At 38.9% G+C, this 23,210-nt stretch overlaps 1 protein-coding gene across 1 annotated transcript in view; it reads left to right on the top strand.

Moving 5' to 3' along the window:
• The first annotated feature begins 755 nt into the window (after positions 1 to 755).
• Positions 756 to 23,210, top strand: part of LOC122814803 (vacuolar protein 8-like) — a 988,388-nt gene continuing 965,933 nt past the window's right edge. The window contains exon 1 of the mRNA XM_044087110.1: positions 756 to 886. Coding sequence (XP_043943045.1) covers positions 756 to 886 — 131 coding nt within the window. The remainder of the gene's footprint in view (positions 887 to 23,210) is intronic.

Below are 23,210 nucleotides of genomic sequence, written 5' to 3' on the forward strand. Positions count from 1 at the left end.
CAAACTTCCATAAGGATTTACCCCCCCCCCCCATGTCCCATTATGGACGCAAAGGCATCTATCATACCAGAGCATTAAGGGGATACTGGATAAATGTGGTTGTTTATATAAGGACTCCTGGGATTTTTTTTTATCAAAAATAATTAATGGGATTTACTCTGACGACTTTTGGTTTGTTACTATGGATGTCTGTGATATGTACTCAGTTATTTCCCATCAAGAAGGACTGGAATTATTTTTTGAGTTCCTGTCAGAAAATTCAGATTAAACTTCAGCTGAGTTGTCCATACTCAGGTCCTTCATGGTAGTCTTGGAAAATAATTTTCGAAAATCAGTTGTTTAAACAGACCCAAGGAGTGGCAATGGGAACAATATGTGTCCCTATTTTTGCCAACATTGTTCTTGCCCAGTGGGAAAAATTTAATGTATTTAGTTCTGAATTCAAAGATTCTTGTGTTTTGTATGGTAGATACTTGGACAATATTACTTTTTGAAGGCAGAACCGTAGTAGTCTGGATGAATTTCTCCATTATCTAAATTCAACTACCATTTTTTAAAGTTTAAAATGGAGGTCCCGGAGCAAAAAAGTAAACTATTTAGATGTGAGTATTTATAAGAACATAGTACTGCACAGGTTTGAATCAACTTTATTTAGAAAATCAACATACGCAAATTATTTCCTTCATTATGAGAATTGTCACCCTACACACCAAAATAAATCCCTTGTGAAGGGACAGTGTGTTAGGGCGGCAAGAATGGTCACAGATGACCAAGTATATGCAAAAGAATGTGAAAAACTTCAAGGTACATTAAAGAAGAGGGGTTACCCAGAATCTTTTGTACAGAACATTGTTTCTGAAGTGTCTAGAAAGAGGGAGAAGGGCAGGTAACAATATATCTACACTTGAAGATATCCTGCACTGGCTATCATGTCATTACCCCCAAGAAACCCTACTACTTGGAGACTTTAACATAGACTGGGGCAGCTGTTCCTCAGAATCTCCAACTACCCATATTAACCTGCATGCATTTACACAAAGTATATCCACCCCTACCAGGATAGGTAAACCCAACCAAAAAGAAAGCATACTTGACTGGGTACGGTACTCATAAATAGTCACTCCCAACTGTACACCTCTGGTACCCTCCTTGATGGCCTAAGCGATCACCTTCTCGCATATGTAATTAAGCACAAAGCCATTAATTCCCAACAACCCTTACTCAGAAAGGTTAGAAATGATAAAAACTTTGACCCTGCCAAATTCCAACAAGAACTAAACTCATGTAATTGGTCTATTCAAAAACAGCTCCCCTTAGAGGAAGCAGTAGCATACTTTAACAACAAATTCCTTGAGATCCTTGATTTGCATGCACCTGTTCGTTCAAAGAGAACCAAGGCAAAAACTGTGCCATGGCTTTCTAAAGAGTCTAAACTCAAAATTACCCTTAGAAACAAAGCATGGGCTTTATGGCGTTCTTCTAAAGACCCCCAATATCACATTAAATACAGGCAATCCAGGAACAAAACCAAAAAATCAATTTTACAAGACAAAAAACATACTACTGTAATTTACAGACAGTAAATCAAAATAACCCTCAGAAGTTTTGGGCAGGTTTAAATAATCTACTACATCCTGGACAAACTTCAGTCCTAATCCCTGCTGCTACTATTGATAAAACCCCTGAAGATGTTTCTGACAGTTTTAACTGATTCTTTACTGAGACAATTCAAGCCCTAGCTAGCCAACTACCTCCTAACTCCCCTGGTCCTGAAAGTAGCACCCCTAGAAACCTACTCGCATTCAGCTTCCAACCAGTTGCCACTTCACTTATCCGGACCTTGATCAAAAATTTAAAACCCACTACACTTTCTGCTGATCAACTCCCTGCCGAGTACCTACAAAAATCAGCTGATGCTATTGCTTACCCCATCTCAGTACTAATCAATCGAACCATAGTAGAAGCTAAAATTCCCACCATCTGGAAAATATCCTATGTAATCCCACTTTACAAAGGAGGCAGCTCTACTGAATTCTCCAATTATAGGCCACTAGCTATACTCTCTCCACTTGCAAAGATTATGGAAAAATGTATTCATAGACAACTCATGCACCACCTAATCCAGAATAACCTTGTGGCAGACACTCAGCATGGCTTCCGTCCTCATCACAGCACTACTTCAGCCCTCCTAACCTTTACCAACACCATAAACCATAATTGCAACAGTAATTATATATCCTCAGCCCTCTTCTTGGATCTTTCCAAGGCATTCGATATGGTTGATCACCAACTTTTAATCCACACCCTGCAAACATTCTGTCTTGATACTAGAGCCCTTCAATGGTTTCAGTCCTACCTGAATGGTCGACAGCAAGCTGTCCTCTGGCAGAACAAACTCTCTAACCTTCTACCTAACACCCTTGGAGTACCACAAGGCTCTATACTAGGGCCCTTGCTGTTCTCCATCTTCATTAACGACCTTTATACTGTCATCCCAAAAGTCAGCTGTATCCAATATGCTGATGACTGCTCTGATTTGCTCAGCCACATCTCCAATAGAGTTATGGTCAGCTACCCAGACCACCTTTAATACAATAGAAAACTGGCTTTCTGAACGTCGTCTGATCCTAAATCCCCAAAAAATTAAAATGCTGTTATTTTCACCAACACGTAGGTCTACTGCTTTCACCTTTACCATAAATTCAAATGATGGCACAATAATCTCCCCTGACCCCTCTACAAAACTATTAGGTGTCATCATAGACAATAATCTAAAATTCGACCTACATGTTAACCAAACTATCAAAACCATCAATAAAAAACTAGGCTCACTTTACAGAATAAAAGCCTTCCTAACCCCTCCAGCTAAAATTGCCATAGCTCGCTCTTACCTTCTTTCAACCCTTCTGTATGCATCCCCTCTACTCTCGAATTTAAACAAGACTGTCCTTAACAAACTCTCAATTTGCTACAACCACATTGCCAGGTTTGACACTGGGCTGCCTTTTAGGACACATCATTGCATCAATCTAAATCAGCTTGGGTGGCTTGAACTACCCAGCCTAATCCAGTATAACCAACTGATTATGGCCTATAAAATCCTCTATAATCCGGGCAATACTCCTGCACTTAAAAATATTATCACCCCCTATAACAATCCCGGACCGCTTCGATCCTCTTAACAAACTACTAATTCAGACTAGCAAAATTAATAACACAGCCGGTGACTCTCTTTGCAAACTCTGTAAGTAGATCCTGGAACTCTCTTCCAGCTGATATTACCTTACTTTCCACCTTAGGTCAATTTAAAATTAGACTCAAACAACATTTGTCTCTTAACTGGCTATGTCAATGTATCAAGCCTGGCTAACTCTCTCTAGAATGTGTAAAAATCCGTTAACCAGTTTACTGTGTAATTTAATTTAATCCTGACTTGTGCTCAGAATTAACTCTAACCTGTGGAACTTGTTTAACTTGCTTACTTATGTAATCTCTGTAAATAGTCTGTTTGTAATATGTAATGCTGGTATTATGTAATGCTGTATCTGCTTTCCCTTGGAGCTTTTCTCCCCAGGCCTCTGCTGAAAACGGACATGCATCCAGTCGGACTATCCCGGTCAACAAATGTAAAATAAAAATAAATAAAAAATAAAATAAAAATAAATATACAAACTAGTTGAGTCTGGTGCTGAACTTATTCCTGCTGGGCTTCAGATAAGATTGCAAGAACCAAAGGAACATTTCAAAGGTCCTTGAACCTTCCTTATAATCTGCAATTCATTGAGATACAGGATATTGTGAGGAGAAATTGGAATTTATTCAAAGTTGACCAGGAATATTTGAACAATGTAGGTGACAAACCTTGTATTGTTTATAAAGAGACATCAACTTTAAGACGTTATTAGAACTTACCCATTTAGAAAAAAGACAAGGATGTATGGTAAAGTGTGGAAACTGTTCTCAGTGCAAATTTATAGCAGAAGGAGAGATATTCAAAATACCAAGACTGGGTTATGTTAGGTTAACAAAAAGACATTTTTGTTATTCAAAGGGAGTGGTATACATGGCCAAATGCCAACTATGTGATAGTTATTATATAGGGAAAATTAAGAGAGCATTTAAGAATAGGATTTACCAGCACCAATATAACATACATAGGATGAAAAAAATGCACTTAGTAAACATGTAAAAGTACACCCTTGGCATTATTTTAAATATTCTGCTATTGATCATGTTGACCTAGGTCCCATAGAGGGTCCAAATGATGATTACTTAAGAGTACAAAGAATTTAAATGGCAGATTAGATGCAATGCCATGGAACCACCGGGTTTAAATGTGAATGTTTCCCTAGCCAGCTTGTTGAGGCTGAAGTCTGCCTATTATTTGTAATTATTTTTAGCAAGGTTAACCTTCATACAGGGACTTGAACAACCATTACCACAGTAACAGTATGTAATGTGTTCTGTTTCATGCTAGATGTATTTCTTTGTCGTCATGGTTATGTGTTTATGTTAGTTTTCTATTTCTTCTTATTGTCATCTTGATTTACTGTGTCAGGCAAAAACAAAACCACTGCACCAGATAAAGTCCATACCAGGCTCCAAAAATATAATGCAAGAAATCCAAGCAGGCAAAGGACACGCACAGCATAAAACCAAACGATTTATTTAGTAAGAAACATTTAAGCGCGTTTGCGTAGTACTCTTACGCTTCATCAGACATAAAATTCTGTCACAAGCGTAAACATTTTAAACACTGTTAAACCAATCACTGCTAGCAACATTTTCCCTCCAATTAAATAATTAGTGGAATCCATGTAATTTAAAGTAAACTAACACTTTAGCAAAATAAGTACATTTTTAGTATGTTCCAATCACAACTTTTATACATTTCAGATATAATAAATAAGACATATGTTGCAGATATCTGAACAGTATAATATGCATCATACATAAACCATCTCATAATGTTGTTGCAAATTTACTAATGTTTTGGAAAATTTAATGCAGAACTGTGTCAAAAGCTGAAACAGTCCTACCATCCACATAGTTAACCAATTATACACAATGTATGAAGTTTACAATAAAAAACTTGAACTGCTACATGAACACTCTTTAGTCTATTAAGATGTTCAAAAAATAAACACATAAACAAAAAATATATAAAAATAAGTAGGTACTTGCGTATTATCGCAACCACATTTTCCAACGTGCTGGACTTTCTTGTCTTTTACTAAAACGATAACAAGGGAGTGTAATCAGGAAGGAGAGACTAGTATAAACTCTTCTGGGATGTTGGTGGTGGCTTTGTAAAATGAGTAAGGGTTCAAATTTGAGGATTTGTGGCTAGCGTGCTTGAAAGACGTCAAGCATTGAATTCAGAGATCATTACAATGGCTGCGTGTATATACGTATGTTGGCCTGAAAGGAGTGTGGGCAACTTATAGCGTACGCTGTTTAGACACACACACACACACACACACACACACACACACACACACACACACACACACTTCCAACTGATTAGCTGCTTTCAAGTACGCTAGCCACAAATCCTCACATTTGCAAACCCTTAATCATTTTTACAAACCCACCACCAAGATCCCCTAAGAGAGTGTTTTAACAGTCTACCCTTCCCGATTACTGTGTAAGAAGTTAGACAGGGTACTGCTTTACTTCTCTTTTCTGATGTCTTTCTGTTCTCAGGGCAAAGGCTGAGGAAAAAGGGACGTGTTTTAAGTGGAATGGGGACTTGCTTAACTGACATCATGCAATGCTGGCAGTAAATGGGGAACCTATTTTTTTCATACCTTATTTCTTCAGCCGCTGAAGTGAGAAACCTTCCTAAAAACCAGAACACATTAAAGAAGACATGTCTCTGAGGTTTTTTCATACTTCATTGGTCCCAGTAGACACAAGGAGAAGCAACCAGCATTAGCGCGAAAATGTGGTTGCGATAATACGCAAGTACCAATAAGTATGAATAAAACCAAACATCATAGCTAAATACTGCTAACATAAAAATGTGTCTACATATATTTGCATATACCTGTGAATTTTCTGTATATGGACATGGCTGTACTATTTAGAACACAGGTGGGGGTTATTTATGATTTTACAAAACTAGAAAAATTAAACTGAGTAGGAATTGCTGTTCAAGTCAGTTAAACTTGTTTAATTATTAAGGCTTTTAGAGGCTTAGTGTGTTATGCACACTAAAAATAGGTGCTTTAGAGTTTTTACTTAACAAGTATTTGGGCTGCACAAAAATTGATTGCATTTTTATAATTTAACGATGTGTATGTTTTTTAAAAAAAATTGTAAAGGGCTCAACCTGCTTCTTTATTAACTTGACATGTGATGTGTTACTTGTATTTAAAGAGTTGTGTGCACAATGGCCGTTTTTCTGATGAAGTCCATGTAATTCAGACAAAAGCGCTCATTGTTGTGGAATAAAAGAATCTTGGTTTCACTTCTGCCTCCTCCTTTTGGATTCTTGGTTGGATTACTTTATTTTTGTTCCATATCAAACAGGATAAGCAAAGATACTATACCAACCTACAAGACAGACATTAAAAAAAAAAAAAAACACTTTTGGTCATCACTAAATAAACTACTCCACCCTGACAAGACCACCACTCCTTTCCCAAAAACTGACAGTACTATAGACTCTATCCCCACGCAGTTTAATTTCTACGTTATACAATCAGTATTATCTCTTTTAGACACTAATATATTTGCCTCCCTCTCTGTACCTCTGGCCCATCAAAACCACCCACAGCTGTTCAGTTTTAGTCCAGTACCTACCTCACTGATAAGGAAGTTGATCCTTAAACTAAAAACGACTTCCGTAACTGTAGACTAGCTGCCATCAGACTACCTAAAAATGGCCACAGAAGTCATATTCTTCCTTGTGTGCATACTAATTAGTAGGTCCATAGCAGAAAGATACATCCCATCACTGTGGAAAAAAGTCCTATGTCATTCCACTGCACAAAGATGGCACATCTGCAAAGTTTAATAACTACAGACCAATAACAATTCTCTTCCCCCCTCCAAAATATTAGAAAAAATGCATTCATATGCAGCTGATGCAGTAACCTGATGTCAGAAACACAGTATGGCTTTAGGCCTCAGCATAGCACCAATACTGCTGTACTATACTTTACTAATATAGTAAGCCATCATAGAAACAGTGGTCTGATTCTGTCCACCATGTTCTTGAACTTGTCAAAGGCATTTGATACTGTTTCGTAGCAGCAACTGCTCATTCAGTTCTCTTCAGTTAGACTTTCGCAATACTCCTTGTTGTGATTTTAGTCCTCCGTGGTTTAAAAAAAAATATGAATGTTCTCCATATCTCCACTCACCATGCTAGTTTAGTTCAGTATGCTGATGACTCAACATTAATATGTGTAGCCTCAACAATGAATAAGCTCCAAGACATTACCCAAAAATCTTTCTTCTCTATAGGAACCTGGCTCAAAGAATCAAACCTCCTACTCAACCCCAAGAAAACTAAGTTAATGCTTTTTATCAAAAATTTGCCAAAATCAAAAGCAGCTTTTACCATAAAGTCATCAAATAATGCTCATTGAAACTGTAACTCACAGTAAACTTCTAGGCATTATAATAGATGACAGTCTGAAGTATGACCAGCATATACTGAACACCATTAAATCTACACATCAGAAACAAATTAAATTTACACACCAGAAACTAGGCTCCCTTTATAGGATCAATGGATTCCGTACAGATACTGCAAAAAAAAAAAAACTCTAGCCACTACCTTCTTATTACCGACTCTCTTATACGACGGTCCTATCCTAACAAACTTAAACAATACTCAAGAAAGAAACTCGCCTCCGGCTACAATAAAATAGCTAAATTTGCCACCAATCTCCCTTTAAGGACCCACCATTGTCATAGCTTAAAGCAATTAAACTGTCTTGAACTACACATGTTCACAACTAACTAAAGAGCACAAACTCCATCATCCAGAAAAATGCCCTGCACTACATAAATTATTACTGACCAGCTGTCCAGCAAGGAAACACTGCTCTAGTAAAAAATGAAAATTCTTATTACTTATAAATAAGTCAAATAATGTGTCAGAAGACTTGCACTACTCCCAATACATTGCTAAACTCTGGAATAGTATCCCCACACAAATAAAACTCTCTGACAATCTCAGTAGTTTTAAACCTGTGCTTAAACAGCATTTAACCAATCCTGGTCCTGCACATGCTCATGCCAAGGTTGAGACTTTGTGTTCACCATATGATTCTCTCCAAATACTCTCCTTAAACAGAATAGACTCAACCTCTCACTGAAATGAAAACAAGTTTGCTTGTGGGCTTTCTCTTTAGTAAATTCCACCTCTGTAAAATCTTAGAATGTATAAATGTAACTACTGTGTGTGTATAAATTTAAATAGAAATGTAACTACTCTGTGCTTTACTGGAACTTAGTGTAATGCACTGTAAGCAAATGGAGCTTTACTGGAACTTAGTGTAATGCACTGTAAGCAAATGGAGCTTTTACCCCCGGGCCTGTGCTGAAAATGGATACTGCACAATTTGACTTTCCTGGTAAACAAAGACAAATAAATAATAAATTAAATAAATAATTTGCTCCTACCCTTTTCTAAAGATCCCAGTTCCAGTTGTTTTATCTCTGTTACTATATTCACTACTACTAGTAGAGTTAGTTTAGACTTTGATGCCCATTTCCTAGTAATTGCTTTTTTGTCAGCCACCATAATTAGACTCAGCATGGTCTTGCTATGTCTAAGCAATTCAGATTCTATATCATACCTCAAAAAAATAATTTTTTAATTATACCAATTTGCTCACCAAGTATTTCTGACAAGATTAGTCTGCAGGGGATTTTTAAACTCTTCCGACTCATTACACTCTGTTGCATTTAACATTTCACCTTAAATGAAGACAAGACACTTCTTCCTCTCTTTCAGTGGTATTTATTACACACGTGTGGGCGCCTCATGGAAAGTACCAGGGAGACTCCATGAACAAAGGAATGCATAAGCTTATATACTGGTGATACTGCTGACAGTACAAAAATATAAACTAGACCAATTAAATTAGTTCAAAAGACAATTAACCAATCAATGGTTTACCCCTAGGCTTAAAGCAATTCACATTACTACATCTTTAGGCAGAGAAAGAAAATTGGATACACTTCTATATAAGGAACATTTCCTGCTTTCAAGCAGGCTCCTGTTTTTCATTGCTTTCCACTATTCACAGTTTACTCAGAGTTCACAGTACAAAGTTCATCTCGGTGCATACAGATTGTCACATACTCAATTTCCTTAAGCACATACTTTGGCCATTCATATGCTACAACTCTCAGAAAATATGCTCCCAATTACCTCTTTCTTCCCCATCATACCTCCAACATTTGCTATCTACCCGAAGAAAAATTATTTGGAGTCTACTTGGGGTACAAAAATACCTATGTAAGCACTTCCAAGCAAAGATCCTAAATCTCCTAGACGTTGTTGCATGTTCGGGAGATATACATATATCCCACTATTGTTTCTTTGCAAATTGCTTATCCAGTCTCTTTCCAATACTTTCGAAACTCCTCTGATTGATTCTTAGAGTTGTCATACAATATATTATGTGCTCTACAAATTATTCCTTTTTTAACACCAGCTTCTGTTCTAGATTCTTCTAAAAACTCTACCAGTACTGTTCTTTCGCTTAGGATCCCACTAGTTCTTTCTTATTGTCTATACTCAGATATCAGTCTTTGATAGGGAAGGCAATCTCTAACTTGCAGTCCAGATAAATTCTTGGCTTCTTTCCATTCTATTACCTTTCCCTCTCTAATTATTTTCTTCCAATACCTTGGTTCTTTTGCCAGTTTTCTCCAATAAATTCTATCCCTTCTTGCCTATTGTCCTTAATTGCAGTCATCCCTATCAGCAGAATCTCCTTTTTCCATTCTGTGTTGGCTTAGTTCATAGAATACTTTCTGCTACTTTATGAATATAATATTCTGTATTGTTGTTCTTCTTGAAGATCTGCATCCAAAATCCTAGTTTCTCCTTGTTTCTTGAGCCCCCCCCCCACTTTTGTCCCTTTCCACTTTGAATTATAGGTTTCTGCTTGTGCTATGTATAGGAGCCTTAACTGTATAGTTCTGAAATCCCCCTTCAAATTGGGTAATCCCAGACTGCCTTGTTCTGTTGGAAGAATCAGCTTATATCCCACTTGACTCTTACCATCTTGCCCTCCCAGATAAAATCCTTCAGCTCTTTATTGATTGCCATCTACAACTTCTGTTCTGATTGATACAGACATGCCTGACCAGTGTATAAAACTAAAGGGACTAACAGCATTTTAAATGCTTGTATCTTGCTGTCCATATCCATAAAACAGAGCTTCCAGTTTCTCAGTTTTTATATGATCATTTGTTTAGCTTCTTCCCACATATCCTTAGCTGGCACATCAGAATCCTTTTTAATCCATACTCCTATTACTTAATTTTATCATATCCCCAAAAATATGGATATTGCTGAACCAGTTCATGTGTGGGTACATAATTTACAGCTATTGGCTTTGTTTTAGCTTCATTAATTTTGTATCCTGAAAATATTTGAAACTCTTAAAATGTTCCACGACTCTGAAATGTACTTTTCTGGTTTTAGCACGTATAAAAAAAAATCATCTGCAAGTAGAACCAGCTTTTCATGACTACCAGAGCAACTATATCCTTGAATTTCTGAGTCCCTTATTTTCTTTTCCAATGGTTCTAAATATAATGCAGATAACAAAGGGGAAAGAGTGCACCCCTGCCTGATTCCTCTGCTCAAACAGAGATTATCAGAGAAGAACCTGCCTACTTTAATTTTCACCTCTGATCCCTCATATATCCTCCTAATCAACCTTATAATTTCATCAGGGAATGCAAATGCTTCCATTGCACTGCTCATAAACTCCCAGTTTACTCTTTAAAATGCTTTCTCTGCATGAGGACCTACCAACAACAGTGGTATCTTCTTACATTCTACTTCCCTCTGGATCATCAGTGTTGTGTTAATGTTGTCAGATGCTTGCCTCCCCTCTACAATGCCACATTGATCCATATCTATCAATTTTGGCATTACCTTTGCTATTCTTTTAGTCATTATAGACATAAACACTTTCCAGTCATGGTTAGGATTGAAATGGGCCTGTATGAAGCTGGATCTGATGGGTCTTTACCCTCTTTAGGTATTGCAGCCACCACTGCTTTCTTCCAAGATGTTAGTACTTCACCTCCTCTTAAAATACTGTTAAACAAAACCTTCCAGATCTTCATCAGTTTTTTACCTCTTAACTTCCAAACTTCCACAGAAATACCATCCATTCCTGGGGACTTTGCTGTGGATTGGTTATACATCATCATTTTTATCTCATCTCCTACTAGCTTAGCTGTTAGTAATTGAGCCTCATCGACCTCTAACCTTGGTACATTTAATTCTTCCATAATCATTTTCATTTGTACCTTTCTTGATTTCCATATTTCTCTGCTTTATACAGCCTTCCGTAACATTTCGGAAATATTTGTAGTACCTGTACAGGGTCTTTTTATCTTTGTTATAGTGTCCCTAAGCTTGCCAATAACCATTTCTACTTTCTGTTGCCTGAGTCGTTGTGCTAAAAGCTTTTGCACTCTGGAGTTCTTATCAAAAAACAGCTGCTTAACAGGAATCTTTCTAAACTCATGCATATTGTCAAGGTAATCCTTTATTTTCTGTTAAGCATTTTGGAATTGCTCTTGTTTTGTTATGTGGAATTGCTCCTATTCTGCAATACTTTACCCTGTCAGTTTCTTTAAATAATTATTGTTACATCTTAACCAAATCTCTCTCTTGCTCATTTCCACCCTATTTTTAAACTCCACTTTAATTTATCCCACTCCATAGCTATATTTTCAGAAGAAATTTAAGTCTTTTCTAATAACTCCCAAATAATTTCTACTACCCATTCCTTAAAGTCCTCTCTTTTTAATAGATAGGTGGGAAAGCACCAGTGTCTCATTTTTATTTCATTACCCTGCATTTTTATTTTAGTTATTATTGGGATGTGATCTGAAATAGTTATTGGATGCATATCAAAATTTTCAGTTAAATTCACATTTTCCTGTGAAATATATGTTCTGTTTTGTCTAGACCAGTTTTTATATCTTGGGTGAATAATATGTAAATTCACTTCAGACTCTTACTACCGAATTCACATTTTCCATGCCAAATATTTTCATAAATTTCTGCAAAAATCTACCCTCCTTTGTTATAGTTTCCCTTCTGGTCCCCCAGATAGATCTTCACTGCTGCACGTGAAATTCCAGAACCCACCTATAAGTAACATTCCATGCTGAAATCTGATTATTTCTCCCAGAATTTTCTTAAGCTTCATTATAGCAGTTTTAGATGGAATATAAATACATGTTTTTATTGCTCTTTATCATATTGTATCCTTGGAGACATGAGAATCGGATACAGAGTTGCTTCTACAAGCACTCATTTATTTGCTAGGCAATAGTCTTTTTTTATTTGCTTTCTCTTAAAACGTGTTACTAGATTAAGCTAAGGGCCTTAATGCAATCATTCCCTATGCAAGAGTGAAAAAATCAGATCAATTTTTCTTGTATCCTGTTCTTTTGACCAGAGGTTTCTTCTTTTTTTTTTACATAGCAGTGCCTACATTTCTTAAAACTAAACAAGGAGAAATAAAGAATAAGGAAAAAACAGGAGCACCTGTTTATATTTTAGTATCCCCATTACACTTGAAAATAACTGCGAAAACTTTACTTTATAGCATGCAGATTATATCATGCATGATAAAACACTACTATTAAGAACAAAATTTTGTTTTACTTACAGTTAACTCTTTCCTTCCTCTTCCCCTTCGCCTTCCTAAATGTTCTTCCAAACATTAATGGCATGAAGTAGCGCCATTAGTCCCATGCTTTAGGCCATGCTTTAGAGTCCCCTACAAAAGTCCAATATTTCCAGGTTTGTTTGCTCTCTCATGTTTCACATATATAATTAATACATTGTAATCCCACATTTATTTGTCAGTTTTCAAGTTGGGGGTTTTATTCCTGCTGATGTCCATCTCCCAAATCATTCATGAGACACACTGATGTGCCACTCACCACATTGGATAAGAAGAAGGTCATGGTTAGCTGTCTGTCTGGTGCCAGGATCTGGAACACCACACACACACTCATGTCTCTCAGCAGCAAGTACTGTTATGACTCTGTCATAGTGCATGTTGGTGTGAATGACTTGAGACATACCTCTCTGGACTATATGAAGAGAGACATGACTGAGCTCTCTGATTATGTGTCCCAGGCAGGTATGTCCTTAGTCTTAGGCAGCATACTATCATTACTTAAGATGATGCCACAGTACAAGCAAAAGATGATTGAATTCAACAATTGGGTTAGTTTTTGGTGTCATTCTAAGGGGATCCAGTTCCAGTCAGCCTGGGATGATACAGTTGATAGACCTCGATGCTTTGCCAGAGACAGTCTTCACCTGTCACCCCTAGGATTTTGGCTTCTGGCAAAGGCTCTTGCTTTCCCCTACTGCCTTTTTAGGCAATGTCACAAGTACAAAATTTCCAAAGTAAATTATTCCTCAAAAACCAACATCAGGGTCATGCTGCTAAATGCGAGGAGTCTAAACCTAAAACTGCACTTGTTGGAAGCTTCCCTCACCTTGGAATATGCTGACATCTGTGCTCCCACAGAAACCTGGTTCAAGGCTATGGAAAGCACCCCAGCCATACCGGGTTACAACACCTTCCTCTCGCACAGACCATCAAATGAGAAATGCAAAGGAGGAGGAGTATCAATTTTTATTTAAGACAAATACTCCTCCAGATTGATAAGACTAAATGAGTCCCTCAAACTACTCCAGGTACAACTCTCTGTAGGTAAAACTCCTCTCCAAATTATCACCAGTTATAGAACCCCCTCCATGAACCAGAACAGACACAGTGCCTACCTGGACCTCCTGGAGTCCCTCACTATACCCCTAAACACCCTGGTTTTGTGAGGCTTCAACTACCCATCAATAAATTGGTTTAACTACACTTATACCAACGTTCTCACACAGAGATTCTTGAACTTTGTAAACTCTAATGCCCTGGACCAGTTAGTGGACACCCCCACTAGGGGTTCAAACATTCTGGGCCTAGTACTTATGAACATGAGTGATAATTATTTATTTATTTATTTGACATTTGTTGACCTGGAATGTCTGACTGAGCTTGTGCCCTTTTTCAGCAGAGGCCTGGGGAGATAAGCTTCATAAAGTAGTACATGCACCATAAAAATGTTTACAAACAGTGCAGTATACACAAGATAATATAAACATACATTATAATGCTTGGGTTCCCACTTGTAGCGTGAGATTTTAAAAGGTGTTATTTACAAAAAAGGCAATAAAACAGTATGTTAAAGTCATTCATATGTCTCCAATAAGTAAGGAATTCCCCATTTAGAGGGGAAGTAATGACAGTTAACTCAGAGTTTAAGATAGGAGTACAGAAAGTACTGTATATCAAATCTTAGTTCTTACAGGCAACAGCATGTACATCAATAATCAGAAGCAGAGGGGAAGTTGCTAGAGAGAGCGGGTGATAAAAAAAGGTAAACTGTCAACAGAAAAAAAGGAGGGGGTGGCTTTCGGTAAAAGAGGGAAAATTAAATATTTTTTTTTCTTAATTTATAAATAAGAGAGGAGAGTAGTATTAGTTAGAATCAAGTGAAATCTGAGAAAAGGGAGTAAGCTAAGTGGGAAAAGAAGGGAGGGAGGTAAATATGAGTAGCGGAGAAATTTAGTGAAAAAATGTATTAGGAGTTGTGTGGCTAGAATTAAGTATGAATTGAGAAGGGGCTGCATGCAGTTGGAGTCAGGTGGTTGTCTACAGGGGCAAGTCCATGTATTAGTAAAGTGGACTTTTAGGGCGATTTTAAATGTGTGGGGCTGTGTGATAGATCTGATTGTTAAAGGTAGCGTATTCTAATGGGTAGGGGGAAGATAGTTGTAGAGGGTTCCACCATCTGATTTTTTACGTTTGTAAATGTCAAGGAGGTTTTGGCTGGTACTTCTAAGTTTTCTGGTTGGGAGATACTAATTTAAGATGTTGGAAATGGTAGGCAGAAGAAGGCTTTGTAGAGAATGGAGTGGATAATATTAAGTTGAGAGAAATGAAGTTGACTGGGGAACTCAAGCCAGTTCAGTATTTTCAAGGCTAGGCAGTGATGGGATTTAGGTTGAGTGTTGGCAGGAAATCTAGTTATTTTGTGATATGTATTTTCCATCTTATTCAGTAGTGTTGCCTGTAGGTTAGTGAGAATTTGGGGGCCATATAAGAGACAGAGTAGGAGATAAAGCAAGAGAGGGTAAATGCCTTGCCTCTGGTGTGATATATATTTTGTTATGGTATAGTAAGCCAAGCTTTTGGTTAGTATTTTTGATACAGTAATTTATATGAAGGTCGAACTTTATTTTATCATCAGTTATGACCCCTAATAGTTTGGTATGGGATTCAACTTTGATGGTGGTATTGTCTAATGAGGTGATAGTGAAGGTTGAGGTGTTATGAGAAAGTGATTTAGACAGAAATAGAAGTAGTTTAGTTTTCTTAGCATTGAGTATTAGGTGATTATTGGTTAGCCAGGTATCAGTATTTGTGAAAGTTTGCTGGGTTTTGGAAAGCAGGTCTTAGAAACAATCAGAGGAGGTGATGACTGTAGAATCATCTGCATATTGGATGAAAGCTGAGTTGGGGCAGGATTTATAAAGATTGTTAGTAAAAATGTTGAATAGAAGAGGTCCTGCAATGGAGCCTTGGGACACACCTGTGGTGATTGGCAGAGGAGGGAACAGTGTAGAAAGGCATCTAACAGATTGTTGCCTATTGGACAGGTAGCTGCTCCACCTAATACCTAAGGTAGTTGCACCACCGCAAGTGTACAGTCATCTCTAGTGAGATCTGACCACAGATCAGTCACACTAGAAGTAACAATAGCGTCTGACCCTCCCCCAGCTGGAACTAGACTAAATAATCTCTCCAAAGTAAACTATAATCTCTTACAAAATGATACTACTAGTTTTATAGCCCCTACCCCTACTGATGGCAAGGATACCTATGCCAAGGTTTATATCAAAGCCTTGTATAAACACCTTCACAGCTGCATCGACTCAGCTGTACCCGACAGGATAAAAGGAAGTTCCTCACATAAGAACAAACCTACTTGGTGGACATCCACCATAAACAGGCTGTATAACAGGAGAAAGGAACTGCTGTCTAAAAGCAGTAGGAGATGGTACCCAAACTCAAAGGACTCCCTCCTAGGCCTAAATAAGCAAATACGACACCTAGTGATAAAATCCAAAACCGACTATGAATCTAAATTAGCCACCCTAGCCTAGGGTAACCATAAGGCATTCTTTGGCTACATCCGCAACCTCAAAAGAAAGTCCCAGATTTACACAGATGTTGTTGTAAATGACACAACATATACTGAACCTGGTGATATTGCTAACCTGATGGTAGATAGATTCAGTGAGAACTTCTCCTCCCCTGTCTCCACCCAATATACCACAAGACATCCCTCCTATATGGCCTCCCCCAGAAATCTCTAAGGAACAGGTCCTTAATTGCCTTTCCAAGGCTAAAAACATGGCCTGTGTGGGCCCAGACAACATCCCTGGTTGCGTCCTAAATTGCTTAAAGCAAGAGTTAGCTTGTACCTCTGCATATCCTTTTTAACCACAGTCTAAGCACTGGGTATGTTCCTGCAGATTGGAAAACTGCCACTGTCATCCCCCTCCACAAAGGAGTGTCCTCTACTGACCCCAGTTATTAGAGACCCATAAGTCTGACCAGCCTCATATGCAAGGCCATGGAGAAAATCATCATGGACATTATCAACAAGGATATAGGAGACCTCCAAACACTAGATGCATCCCAGTTTGGTTTTGTCAAAGGGAGATCATGCCTACTAAACTTGGTGGACTTCTTTGAGACAGTCACCAAAGCCCTGGATGAAGGCAAAACTGTGCATACTGCCTATTTAGACCCAGCGAAGACTCAACACCATTCCCCATTCAGGTATCATTGATAAACTTACCCATCTGAATGTAAACCAGTTAGGTGGGTTGCAAACTGGCTCACCAATAGAACACCCATTGTTAACATAGGGGACTCTTCATCCACCTTCAGACCAGTAACCAGTGGAGCACCACAGGGTTCAGTGCTGAGGCCCCTATTTTTTGGAATTTACTTTTCAGAAGTGTAGAACAAAACAAAGGGTGTGTGGCTAACAAAGTTTACAGATGACTGCAAACTGGGCCCAATCATTGAATCCCCTAGTGACATCGACACCCTCCAAGAAGGACTTACTCAAACCTACATTTGGTGCCAAAGTCTTGGGCTCACATTAAACACTAAAGAGTGCATCATCACCCCTCTGGGAAGGGAGACATCCCTGCAAAGTACCACATTAACAACAATGCCACAACAATGCCTTAAGTACGCAATCCATGATAAGAGATCTGGGCACACAGATTGAGAGCAACCTCTCCTTTGACCATCATGTTAACACAGTGGTAAGAAAAGCCTTCTGCATTGTCCATCTCATCAATAAGGGGATTGTCTCCAGAAAAAAAGAGGTTATAACCCCCTGTACTCCTCCCTCATTAGACCAATTATAGAGCACAATGCACCCTTTGGTATGTACTTCCCCAGGCATCTCTAACAATTGGAGAAACGTCAGAGGTAACTTACAAAGAAAATTCAAGATGTCCAACACCTGTCCTATGCTGATAGACCCAAATCCTTGTCACTATACTCTGTGTTGTACAGATTACTCAGGGGTGATCTCTGCCAAGCCTATAGGGCAACCGTGGATCCTGCCCTGACTGAAAAGCTACACATTAGCAAAACAAATGGTACACGCTGCACCTGCTCTAGTGACCTCAACATGAGAAGTGACATTAACAGGACCTGCTGGAGAGCCAGGTTAATCTCCTAGAGGTTTCCCCAACTCTGGAATAAGCTTCCAATCCTAGTAAAACAGAGCCCTTCACAGACCCTTTTCAAGCCTAATCTAGATAATTGGATGGGAAATTGCAAATTCATCACTTGGGTTTCACCTTTGTCTCTTCTGAACATGGGCAGCAGGTGTTGAGTCAGGTCTACTAATAGCATCTTTAAAAGAGGGAAACACTTTGCTAGGCTTGTAAGGGCCTCAGGGTCATTAGCCTAATAACCTCCTATGATCCAATATACATTTAATTGTTCACTGTCCATAAACATATGTGCATAACATATTTACTATTTACATCTTTACTACATCTCCAGCAAACTAAAGAAGTCATTTTACTAAACTTAGAGATTTTATATGGAGTAAAAAACATTTTAGTATATATTCTCACATTAAAACTTTCCAGTATAAACTTGAAGAAGCTTGACTAACTCACTTAAGTAACAACGTTTTATTCTTACTATCAAGTGAGTCACTCAATCCACCACAGTCTAAAACATTCCAGACTTTTTCATCAAAGTTATTATTTATAATTATATAACTTGGACAAGCTTCCAATTTACTTTTGATGATAGCATTCATATACTTATATAATGGGAGACTACTGGTCTATTCCTCTTCACTTATATTACCTACAAATTAATTTAATTTCTTCTGTTGGGTAATATTAACTGGTTAACAGATTCTTCCAACTCATAGGGCCAGATTCAGGAAGCCTCTGTGTAAGAGTTATAACTCTTACACGGAGGCTGCAGTTAAACGGTGTGATGTCAGCATGTCATGCATATGCATGAGGTGCATGAGGCATGCTGAATCACACTAGTAACTCTTACACGGTCCGTGTAAGAGAGTAGGGGGCGTGTCTGTAGGCTATGCCCTGCAAGCGGACACGCCCCCGGAAGACTAGAATGGCTGAAAGTAAACAGCCACGAGAGAGGCCATGGAAATGTGAATAAACACATTACACAACACATGCCCCGACTGACCATCAGTGTATAAAGTGAAGAGATGTTATAAAATTAAATTAAAACCTCGTAAATGTTTGCTACTGTGTGCGCTCGTGTGCGCGGGTGTGCTACTAGCGCAATCACAGCAGTCAGTGGAAAAGGATATAAGAACTAAATATGCAAAGTAAGCCAAGAAGTAATAGCTTAGCGGTAGAGTTGCCGGCCTAAGAGTAGGCAGGCAGGGTTCGAGCCCCCACAACAACCTTTTTTTTTGTAAATAAGCACTAAAAGCCCCTGACAGTATTGTACAAATGTAAATGTATTCCCTTTTGTAAAATGGAATGAAATGGAGCATATATGTTGAAGTAACACAATAATAAAATAGTCAGAAATGTACTGATAGCTAAGCTGCTGTGAGACAGACTGCCCGTAGCTGAGTACTGTTTAACAAGCTGCAAACTGCATGCCCGTTGCTAAGCACCGGTTTAATAGGCTGAAACTGTTTGCAACTAGCTGTGCTTAGCTGAACATGTGTGTCACTAGCCAATTAAGATTTATCCCAGCGCACACCGTTTGCGCGCTCCCACAAGCTAACTGCCAGTGCGCATAACGTTAGCTCAGCAAACGAGCGCAGACCTGGTTTAAAGTGCTTAAAAGTGCCTTTATGGCACTTTGATTGACAGGTCTTGTACTCAGTTTGAAAGTTTGCAAAGAAAAATAAATTCCCACTGTCAGTCTCAAACCCAGGACCTTGGTAACATTAGTCTGTATGACCTACCACTAAGCCATGCTTGCCTTACAAGAACACAGTGCTAAAATAAATATAACATGTAATAGTAAAAATCAGTATAAAAGCAATATAGGAGATGTACTATCTGAAGCATGTCAGGCAGAGTTTTAATGGCCAAATTACTGGATTCCCATACTAGGTCAGTGTTAACAGAAACAGCCCTGCTACTTGTTAGCTTGTACATAATAAAGTAAGGTAATGTACATATATGAAGGTACGTATATCTACACATACAGATATATAAATATATATAAATACATATGAAATATAGTTGTAGGTGTCAGTATCCATACACACTCACTACAGGAAACAGTGAACATAAATGCAGCAACCTGAATCTGCAACACAGCCTGACCCCTGTGTGACCTACTTACCCTTCTAACTGCTTAAAGGTGGCCTCAGCACTTTGAGTGACAGGCCCTGTACTCAGTTTGAAAGCTTGCAAATAAAAATAAATTCCCACTGTCAGTCTTGAACCCAGGACCTTGGTAACAGTCTATATGACCTACCACTAAGCCATGCCTGCCTTACAAGAACACAGTGCTAAACTAAATATAACATGTAATAGTAGGAATCAGTGTAAAGGGAATATAGGAGGTGTACTATCCAAAGCATGTCAGGTAGAGTTTCAATGGCCAAATTACTGGATTCCCATACTAGTTCAGTGTTAACAGAAACAGCCCTGCTACTTGTTAGCTTGTACATAATAAAGTAAGGTAATGTACATATATGAAGGTATGTATATCTACACATACAGATATATAAATATATATTAATATATATGAAATATAGTTGTAGATGTCAGTATCCATACACACTCACTACAGGAAACAGTGAACATAAATGCAGCAACCAGAATCTGCCACACAGCCTGGCTCCTGTGAGACCTACTAACCCCTTTCACTGCTTAAAGGTGCCTCCAGCACTTTGATTGATAGGCCGTATACTCAAGTCACAAGCAGAATATAAGCATACTAGTAGGCCCTACCCCAAGACCATTGTAACACTAGTCTGTATGACCTACCACTAAGCCATGACTGTCATACAGGAATATAGTGCTAAATAAGTGGAACATGTAATAGTAGGAATGAAGATAAAGGCAATATAGTATGACTACTAACTAAAGCATGTCAGGCAGACTTTTATAGTCCCAATTACTGGATTTTCCCATACTAGTGTAGTGTTAACAGAAACAGCCCTGCTAATTGTTAGCTTGTACCCAATAATGTCAGCTAATGTACATATATGAAAGTATGTATATGTACACAGATATATATATATATTTATATAGCAATACATATGACATATAGTTGTAGGTGTCAGTATGCATACACACTCACTACAGGGAACAGGCAAGAGAAATGCAGCAACCTGAATCTACAACACAGCATGAAGCATGGGAGATGTACTAACCTTCACACTCACAGAACACTGTCAACAGCATACCAGCATGGTCCACGCCCTACAATCTGAAAGGGCAACGCCTATCTCACATACCCTTTTATAGCAGTGTCCTGAAATCACAGTGAGACATGCAATCAGTACACACCTGGCTGCATGCAATTAGCAAATGCTGTCTTACAATTGGTGCAGAGGCCATCACATGGACCTATGCAGATACCTACAAAAGCAATGAGTACCCACACTACACTCATGCAATACATTCATTGCACAAAACCGATAGAGGAAGAGAGAGAGACAGAGAGAGAACAAAACAGAAATAAAGACAGCCAGCAGCAAAACCAGCAGCAGCAGCAGCAGCAGCAAACTTCAAGCAGCACCAGTGACACAGCAACAGCTGCCACAAACACAGGTAATGCAAAGTAGCAGGTTAATACTGCGTTTACTGTGACACCTCCAAATGTATCATAGTTCACTATCTATAGGTATGTGCATGAGATAGGTTGAGTGTACATAGTCCTGAAATATAAACATATGTAATATTGCTGTACATGTTACCCATACTTAACACTTCCATAGCTTAGAACACAAGGCCAGTTGTGCATATGATGCAGTAGTTCCCAGGGTCAGTAGAGGTTCCTCCTTATTGGTGTGGGACCACTGTGTATGTATGGCACTGTTCAGGTACATATCCTGTAGTATGGCCAGGGATTAATATCAGTCTGTCATGTGGTGCTATGTCCTCCAGGGGTGAATGTAGCACACATGCAGGGATACCATTTCGTAACAGTGATGCTATGTGTTCTACAATGATGAAGGTGGCTCTCACCTGGACATGTGAGAGGATAGGGAGGTGACAGTCATTTGGGATAACTAATACCACATGTGTAGGATAATGGGGGGGGTACCTGCACCTAAACTGTCTGCAACAATGTTGCCAATATCTGTGCATGTGGTGAATGTGAAGCATCTTAACACTGCTGACCACAGATGCCTTGCTGTCATGTGAATCTGCCCTGTGCTGCAGTAGCCTCCTACTATTGTTATACAATATGCCTGTATCTGTACTCCACTGGACAGGATTAATAAGTGGTGTGCAGTTGTTCTGGGTTAGATATGTGTGTGCACAGTACATGCAGTATGTGGGATGTCTGTGGTAAGCATATGCAAAGGTGCTGGCGGTGTGTGTTGTGGCTTCCACTGGCCCAATGGGCTGCATGGATAGTATCACTGTCATAACTACTGAATAACCGTGTAATTAAATGCATACATAGCAAGGTAGTGTACTGTGCTTGTGGTGTTGTTCGGATATGTAAATCCAGGCTGAGTAATGTGTGCACATCACAGGGTTGGGTTGGATGGCAACACACATCCAGTATGTAGGGATGAACACCCAGAATGTGTCAGATGTGTCGCCTGTGCAGAAGTATCCGGCCATTACCTGTGCATCCCCCACAACACACACACATGCAACATATGGCGGAAGTACTATAGCAGTACACACATGTTCATAGGTTCATACTAGGCTATTTGCCCTAGGGCATTGGTAAGCTTAGTAGAATGTGTTTGTCTTTCACCACCCAATTACAAGTTATGCTGCTATGCCCTTGTCCGATGTTAGTATACTGTGCCTCTGTCTAACAGTGACATAGAAGTGATACCTGGGGTACAACTATGATCTACATCCAGTCATCCACATTCCTATGGAAGAGAGTCAATGAGGGACTCTGCCTAACCTGTAGTGTCAGCACATTACAGAGTGAAGGGAGCCTCTCAGTCAGGAATATGCCCCTCCAGCATGTCCATGGATGTCAGTGCTGAGGTCCATCTCTCCTGAGCATGTGGCTGTATGGGACTCTGATTGCCTGAGGTGCAGCATGTTCATTACTGCTGGGTAGGACATGGCTGTATATGGCACGCACAGATTGCCTCTGAACCGGCAATAAGCCACTGAGTCCAGCGGGATTTACTTTACCTGGGCAGCATATGACATC

The sequence above is a fragment of the Protopterus annectens genome, chromosome 1.part1 (genome assembly GCF_019279795.1).
Source record: "Protopterus annectens isolate FY-2018-M chromosome 1.part1, PAN1.0, whole genome shotgun sequence".
In the NCBI taxonomy this organism is placed as follows: Eukaryota; Metazoa; Chordata; order Ceratodontiformes; family Protopteridae; genus Protopterus; species Protopterus annectens.